Raw genomic sequence first — 7,822 nt, 5'->3', positions numbered from 1 at the left:
GTGAACGCGTTTTCAAGGGATAACCTAGAAAAACGCTTCCACATCAGCACTTTTTTTCCTTATGTCAGGTAAAAACGAACTGATGTGAACGCACTTTTGCTCATGCTCAGATTAAATTTTCAAAACACGTTATTTTTTAAAAAATATTACAAAAATAAACTAATTTTTTAAAAATTTACAAGAATAAGTCTTTATAAAGACCCAAAGTGACAAAACCATTTTTTATTTTTATTTTTTGGTGCCACCAATTAATATAGAAATAAAACTTATAAAACAGATTTTTATATAGACCTCAAGTCTCATTTCTCTTGTTTTCTTAAGCAATGTGGGATGTGAGATACGTGTATATATAGATTCATGAATAGGTTTGCAACTTGTTCCTAGACAATGTGAGATTCCTTCCTCTTTTAACTAACAACATAAGATTAAAGGCTACACTATATTTTATAAATTTTTTACAAAACAATTTCTATTTTTTATATATTTTGTTAAGATTTTATCATATTATAAAATTATCTTTTGAGATCTTTAATCTTGTTGCGTTTTAGAATTGGTCACATATACAAAAGGACAATTAAAAAAAAAGAACAAATTGCACATATGGAGCTTGTGCATGCGGTAATCTTCTATTCAATTATTTATGGAAATGCTTGAAGTTAATATCCATGCAATTCTAATTTTTAAAATAAATTTCCATTATTTCAATTTAGAAGTTATACTTTTTAATTTTATTTATTTATTTATATATTTATTTTATGTTTTGCTATGAATGTTTGATTAAGAAATAAATGGTGAGTATTTGGTACTCAAATAGTTTTTTTTTGTAATTTTAAAAAATTGATCTCTCTTTTTAAATATTTATTTTTTAAAATATTTACAATACTCATTAAGTTTTTTAATTCTAATTTTAATTTAATTTTCATCACCTAATGAATGATGATAATTTTATTTCAGATGTATTTTAACTAGATAGATAATCTATTTAAACATAGTATATAATTATGTTCAATAAGTTTTTTTTATAGAAATACATAATATACATAAAATATAATAATTATTTTTCATATTTTTATATCTAGATTAAATTACATTAGTAGTCACTTAACTATGATTTTTTGGCTATCGAATTATAAAAACTTACAAAATAATCACTCAACTATTAGTAATTTTTTAAATATTTATTTTTTAATATTTTACTATACTCATTTTATATTTTTATAATTTTTTTACTTATAGAGTATTAAATTTTTATTTATAATATAACAAATGTTAATTTTTTGTAAAAAAAATTTAAACTCTATAAGTAAAAAATATATAAAATATAGTGTAGCCTTTAATCTTATTTTGTTAGTTAAAAGAGGAAGGAATCCCACATTGTCTAGGAACAAGCTGTAAACCTATTCATGAGTCTATATATACGTATATCTCACATCCCACATTACTTAAGAAAACAAGGAAATGAGACTTTGAGTCTATATAAATATTTGTTTTGTAAGTTATATTTCCACATTAATTTGTGGCACTAAAAAATTTTAAAAAGATGGTGCTGCCACTTTGGGTCTTTATAAAGGCTTATTCTCGTAAATTTTTAAAAAATTTGTCTATCTTTGTAATATTTTAAAAAATGACCTTTTTTGAAAATTTAGTCCGAGCACGAGCAAAAACAATGCTGATGTGGATGCATTTTTCTAGGTTATCCCTTGAAAATACGTTCACATCAACACGCTTTTGAATTTTCAGTCCATACTCGTAATTATTTTTAGAAGCGGCCCATTTCCATAAATATTGGTACTATGCCCGTTTATGGTATTCAACGCACAAAAATATCCACAGTTTTTGCTTGTTTTGTTGTTATCTGGTCTCTTCAACTTCAGTTCATTATTTCAAAGTATTTTTTAAAAAAAAACTAGGTAAATATCTATATTTTATTTTGTTATAAGTAAATTTTATTTTCTAGCATAGAAAACTTAAAACAACTTGTACAATTAAGTAATTGTATGCAAAACAAACCCATTCATAAATGACATCTCATTACCCCCAACTAGACCTCTTCATGAGATAAGTTACCTGGGCCTGAAGGTCTGCCTGAAATTTGGAAGGGTTTAGAAAAAAATATTAGGCCCGAAAAATGGGTCTGGGCAAAAAAATTAGGTCCGTTTAAAATATGGGTCGAAATTGGGTTTGAACATTCAAGGCCCAAGCTCGGTCCAACCCGACTTATTTTTAAGTTTATAATACTTTATATTATGTCATTTTTATATATTATGTAATTTAGAACACATTAAAAGAATTAAACCTATATTAAATATATAATACTACTCTAATGTAAATATTAAAATAATGTTGAGATGACTATAAAAAATTTTCAATAAATAAAAAATGTATAAGATTATTAAATATTAAAATAATATAATATAAATATTCTTTTAAAAAATTAAATATGGATAGACCTAAAATAGATTTGGGTTAGTCTTTTGCAAATATGGGAGGGTTTGTGCAAAATTTTAGGCCCGATTTAGGGTCAAGCCGAGCTTGGACAAATATAAAGTATGTTAATATTATACTTAGGCTCGATCCAAACCCGGCCCATAAGCACCTCTACTCCCAACAATAAAATTGGCATCACCTACTCTTAAATTTTATTTTTTAACTAGTTCATTGCCCAATTTTATCATCAAGAAAGATATATGACATGCCACCCTAACAAAGCTTACATAAAAATTCCTTTGTGTTAAAAATGAAAAGTGTGGCCACTATTGAAAAAAATATCATACATCTAAATCAAACTACTAATTTAAAAATTAGTATTAAAATGATTTATGAATATATTTGAATTTATACCTAGGAAAAATTTACAAATTGTACCTCTTCAAAATCTTGGGTTAATATGCAAGTTGTTTTTTTGAATATATTCATATAATAAATTTGATCAAAACATGAAAAAAATCATACATTGTGAATTAATTCAAATATTTGTTAATAATAAAAAGCATTAAAAAATATTATTAAATGTCTAATTCAAATATTTATTAATAATAAAATGTATTGATAAATGTTAAAATATATTAATATTAATATTTTTATTTAATAAGAGTAATTCTTTCAAGTAACCTTATATTTTTAGGGAAGTGTTAACGTGTCAAACATGTTAAATAACTTTTTTAACAATAATATTCCAATTAATCATATTCCATTGAAAAATTAACATTACAAATCACCAAACAACTCCTTAATTCAGTCTCTAAACAAAATCTCTAACTTCATCCTTAGCGAATGAGATATAGATTTAGCTGAATCGTGGGGATTGTTCTATGGTGCATGGAAAAAAAAAAGGGAATTAGAGACATTGAAATTGAATTCCTAGGGGTATTCATCATTCAAAGGCCCTCCACCTGTTCACCAGTTAATGGCTGATGTTGTGGGGGTGGCTTTTCTACAAATATATGATGTGGATCAGTGAGTAGTTTAGGGCATTTGTCCCTCCTATACAACCAAAAACAAAGGCTTTAACCAGCAGTAAGCTGATTATGGCTTTCAATATGAAACCCTGCTACGAGGGCCATAACAATGGAGATTAACCTGTTCTTTATTTTCATTGCATAAGCCATAAATAAAGCTTGAAGCCATGAACTAGTTGGTTGGTAGAAAAAAATTAAAAGTATAAGGTTCCACCGTGATTTGAACTCGGGTTACTGGATTCAGAGTCCAATGTCCTGACCACTAGACCATGGAACCTTAGACGACAGTATTCGCAACTTTACACTTTATATTATTACTTCTGACCCATCCCTGAAAAGTTCAACCACCACATTATATTAAATCAAAATATTGATTCATTCAAAGCCGTTGCTCCTTGAGCTTTTTTTATTTTATTTTATCCAGAACGTTATCATGCAACTTTGTGAACCCATCTTCAATTCACATGTACACATTCATGTGAAAAAAGAACTGAAGAATATATAAATATATACAGCCAAAATTATGATACTTAAGAAAGTAAAACAAATAATAAAAGGGCTAAAACGTTACAGGGACCTATTTACCACAAAAAAAAAAAAGAATGATCTTTGAAATAAATCCCAGAGAAACTTCCCGGCAACTTGCCTTTTGCTAATAGATTACTACTACTAAAATTATCCCTTGTATTAATTACTCTTTCATCTTCGGTTATCAATGAACAATTTGTTGTCCGATGTCACCGTCGGCCAGCATCTCCGAGCAGTGATGATCCACAAGGTACCAACGTCCATGATGAAACTCAAAGATGTTAGTCATGTTAAATGCCACGTTATCCATATCAACATAGGTTTTCATAGTAATCCAAGCCATGTTCGTTAATACCCGAGCTCGAACATCTCTAACCTGAAAATCAACCCCTTGCTCCCAATTAAATGCATGCTGCCAACTCTGTATTACAGCATTAAACCTGCAATGGATAACAAAAATGACTCTCGGCATTGACTGAATACATTATCTTTTGTCTATTCCGAAATTCTATTTACATAAAAGTGGCATGCTTTTGTTCTAACATATGCCTCATACTTATTAAAGAAAAACATGGGGCCTTTTCTCTTTTCTTCTCACAGTTAAATTGCACTAATATGTCAAGACAAAAGCATTTCTATGCCAAGCATGGCATTCACTATGTTCGAATAGCAAAACGCTGGTAAAACCCTTCCAATGCCGAAACCAAGACTCAAGCCATTAACATTGTGGTCATACAAACAACCTATAATCACCCTACAAATTAAAAAAGCTCTTCTCTATCTTCAAATATTCTTGGAATCATCAAAGCATTTCGGAGAAACATCTTAACTACACAAACACTCAATCGGCTATGCTATGTAACCGGTCAGCAAGTCCATGCAACTTAACCCAATCATAAGGTGAAAAAGATCTACCATGTTCAAGCAACAAGATACGAGCAAAAACTTATATACTGAAACACTATAACTTTCAGGCAACATAAGAACAAAAAAGAAGTGAACATCCTGATATTGAAGTAAGCAACATATTCATACCCTGAAAAAAGAACCCCTGACGCATGAATGCACTTTACATAATCCGCATTCAGCCAAAAACGACTCATAGCTGAAAGAGACCTATCTTTGATGATGCTAAAGAATTCGGTATTAACATTCATAATGGCTCTTGTAGCTGCGTAGTATGCCTTCCACCCATTAACAGGTGTTACTGTATCTTGCTCCAAAGTAAAATCCTAGCAAGCAAAAATATTAAGCCAGAAGATTTATGCTAAGAACCCCACTAATAGGTAAGTATAATGAAATAAATATTCAATTAAATCAAGGCAATAAAAAGAAGGGGAAATTGGGTACCTTGTGATAAAGCGCTTTCCAGGCATTATCATCATTAGCTGCCTTTCTCATAAGCGAATTAGTCATGGAAAGCCGACAAAGGCTTGGATAATCCAAGTAACTAAGCGCGTGGGTTGTAATCTCCGGGACCAACTGCTCCATCATTGACGCCCCGCTCTGCATCTCTGCCACAGCCTTCGAAACATCCGCCATCACCATATCCTCCTCCGCCGGACCAGCAGCACCTCCGTTAAGGAGCGCCGCAGAATTGGAAGTATGGTTGCAGGAGGAAGGTGGTTTGGCTTCTCTGGCTTGCTTTTTAGCGGATGACGTGGCGGTACCGGTTACGTTAGATTTGTGGTGGGGCCTCTTGAAGAATGAACGGACGGCAAGGAGGGAAAGGAGGGTGATGATAATTGCAGTGATCAACGGCTGATGGGATTGAAGAGCGATGGAGAGGCTATAGGCAATCTCCATTCATACGACATTAAATCTTCGCCGTACATTAAATAAAACCCTAGAAATCTCAATTGAATCCACAAAAAAAAAGGAAAATTAGAGAAAAAAATGGTCTGTTTTCTAGGGAAAATAATTAAAAATGTAAATAAAATTTAAACGAAAATTCATTTTTTTTCCAGAAGAGAGGGCGGAGAGTCGTAATCGTAACCGAGTCGAAGAAGAACTCAGACCAGAAAAATAGGTCAGTATTGAGGGACAGTTCTGTAATTGCGATTCATAGAATTTCTGCTTCGACGGCGTTTTGATGCATGTGTTCTTTTTAGTTTTTAATTTTTTATTTCGAATAAAATAACTATTATTTCTCCTCACCACAATTTTACAAATGTGTTTTTATATGAAAACCATAAATCTAAATCATAAAATATATAAAATATTTTAAATAATATTTATGGATATCTAAAATAATATTATTTCAATTCAAATAATAATTTAAATAATATTTTTTAATTATTTTAAATATTTTTATTATCTTGATTTGACTATGGATCAATATATTAAATTCACAAATAATATATTTTTTAAAAGTGAAGTGGATATCTTATTATTAATATTCGCATCCATTCCCTTAATATTTATTATCATAATGACAAATCTAATATTTGCAATAGAGAAGAGGGAAGTCACTCATCCAAGAGAGTTCAACTATGTGAAGAATGGTAAGATTCGGGAAGATCCATCTAAAAAGGTAACTACTAGATCTTCTCTTAGAAATACTTGTAATTATGTTACATTTATCTCATGCATTAAGCCTAAAAATATCAAAGAAACATTAAATGATGAATATTGGATATTGGTTATGCAAGAAGAGTTAAATCAATTTAAGAGAAGTAAAGTATGAACCCTAGTTGAAAGACCTTGAGATAAATATACTATAGGTATTAAATGGGTTTCTAGGAACAAGCTAGATGAGAGTGGTAACATAGTGAGAAACAAGGCTAGACTTGTTGCTCAAGGTTACTCTCAAGATGAATGAATATATTTTGATGAAACTTATGCTCTCGTAGCTAGGATGGAAGCCATTAGCATGCTTTTAGCTTTTACATGTTTTAATGATTTTAAATTATATCTAATGGATGTAAAAAGTTCTTTTCTAAATGGGTCTATAAATGAAGGAGTATATGTTGGACAACCACCCAATTTTGAAGATAAAAAATTTCCTCACCGTGTTTTCAAACTATTAAAAGTTTTATATAGTTTGAAATAAGTTCATAGAGCTTGGTATGAATGATTATCAAATTTTCTTGTTGAAAAAGGTTTTCATAAAGGAAAGGTTGACACAATACTTTTTATTAAAAGAAAAGGCAATGATTTATTAGTAGTTCAAATATACGTTGATGATATTATTTTTTGTTCTACTAATGATCTTCTTTGTCAAGAATTTTCTAAGCTAATGGAAGGTGAATTTGATATGAGCATGATGGGAGAACTAAATTTCTTTTTGGGACTCCAAATCAAACAAATAAAGGATAGTATCTTCATCAATCAAGCTAAGTACACAAAGGAAATGCTCAAGAAGTTTGGGATGGACACTCTTAAACCACAAGCTACTCCCATGAGCCCTTCTACAAAGCTTGGCAAAGATAAGGAAAGTAAATGTGTTGATTTAAAGTTATATAGATCTATGATTGACTCTTTGCTTTATCTTACAACAAGTACACCCGATGTCATGTTTAGTGTTTGCATGTGTGCTAGATTTCAATCATGTCCTAAAGAATCACATTTGCAAGCCTTTAAGAGAATCTTTAAATTCCTTAGAGACACTCTCAGTTTAGGTCTTTGGTATCCTAGAGACTCATCCTTTAGCTTGCATGCATTCTTAGATGCGGATTTTGGAGGATGCAAATTAGATAGGAAAAAACACCTCTGATAATTATCAATTCCTAGGCAACATGCTAATATCATGGTTTTCAAAGAAAAAAATGGTGTTGCATTGTCCACCACCAAAGTGAAATATATTTCTGCCATTAGTTGTTATGCTCAAGTTTTAT

At 30.3% G+C, this 7,822-nt stretch overlaps 1 protein-coding gene and 1 non-coding gene across 2 annotated transcripts; both read right to left on the bottom strand.

Annotated features, from left to right (window-relative positions):
- Positions 1-3,663: 3,663 nt before the first annotated feature.
- Positions 3,664-3,735, bottom strand: TRNAQ-CUG (transfer RNA glutamine (anticodon CUG)). Its single transcript has one exon. It is a non-coding gene; the product is annotated as a tRNA-Gln (tRNA).
- Positions 3,736-3,937: 202 nt separating this feature from the next.
- On the bottom strand, positions 3,938-6,082 carry LOC107950771 (F-box protein SKIP8). Its single transcript, XM_016885729.2, has 3 exons — positions 5,337-6,082; positions 5,022-5,218; positions 3,938-4,426 (listed from the first exon to the last, which is right to left on the bottom strand). Exons 1-3 carry the CDS (start codon positions 5,790-5,792, stop codon positions 4,171-4,173), a joined length of 909 nt encoding a protein of 302 aa, XP_016741218.2. The 5' UTR covers positions 5,793-6,082; the 3' UTR covers positions 3,938-4,170.
- Between the last annotated feature and the right edge of the window lie 1,740 nt (positions 6,083-7,822).

Source organism: Gossypium hirsutum, chromosome D03, assembly GCF_007990345.1.
Source record: "Gossypium hirsutum isolate 1008001.06 chromosome D03, Gossypium_hirsutum_v2.1, whole genome shotgun sequence".
Classification (NCBI taxonomy): Eukaryota; Viridiplantae; Streptophyta; class Magnoliopsida; order Malvales; family Malvaceae; genus Gossypium; species Gossypium hirsutum.
The sequence above is the reverse complement of the archived record's forward strand: the minus strand, read 5'-3'. Positions and strand labels throughout refer to the sequence as shown.

Bases quoted from the DNA above. Each gene is read 5' to 3' on its own strand.
- LOC107950771 (XM_016885729.2), bottom strand. From the start codon at position 5,792: ATGGAGATTGCCTATAGCCTCTCCATCGCTCTTCAATCCCATCAGCCG. The intron at 5,219-5,336 runs GTACCCAATTTC...TTTGCTTGCTAG, and splicing joins GGAAAGCGCTTTATCACAAG to GATTTTACTTTGGAGCAAGA. The intron at 4,427-5,021 runs GTATGAATATGT...TATCCATTGCAG, and splicing joins TCAGGGGTTCTTTTTTCAGG to GTTTAATGCTGTAATACAGA.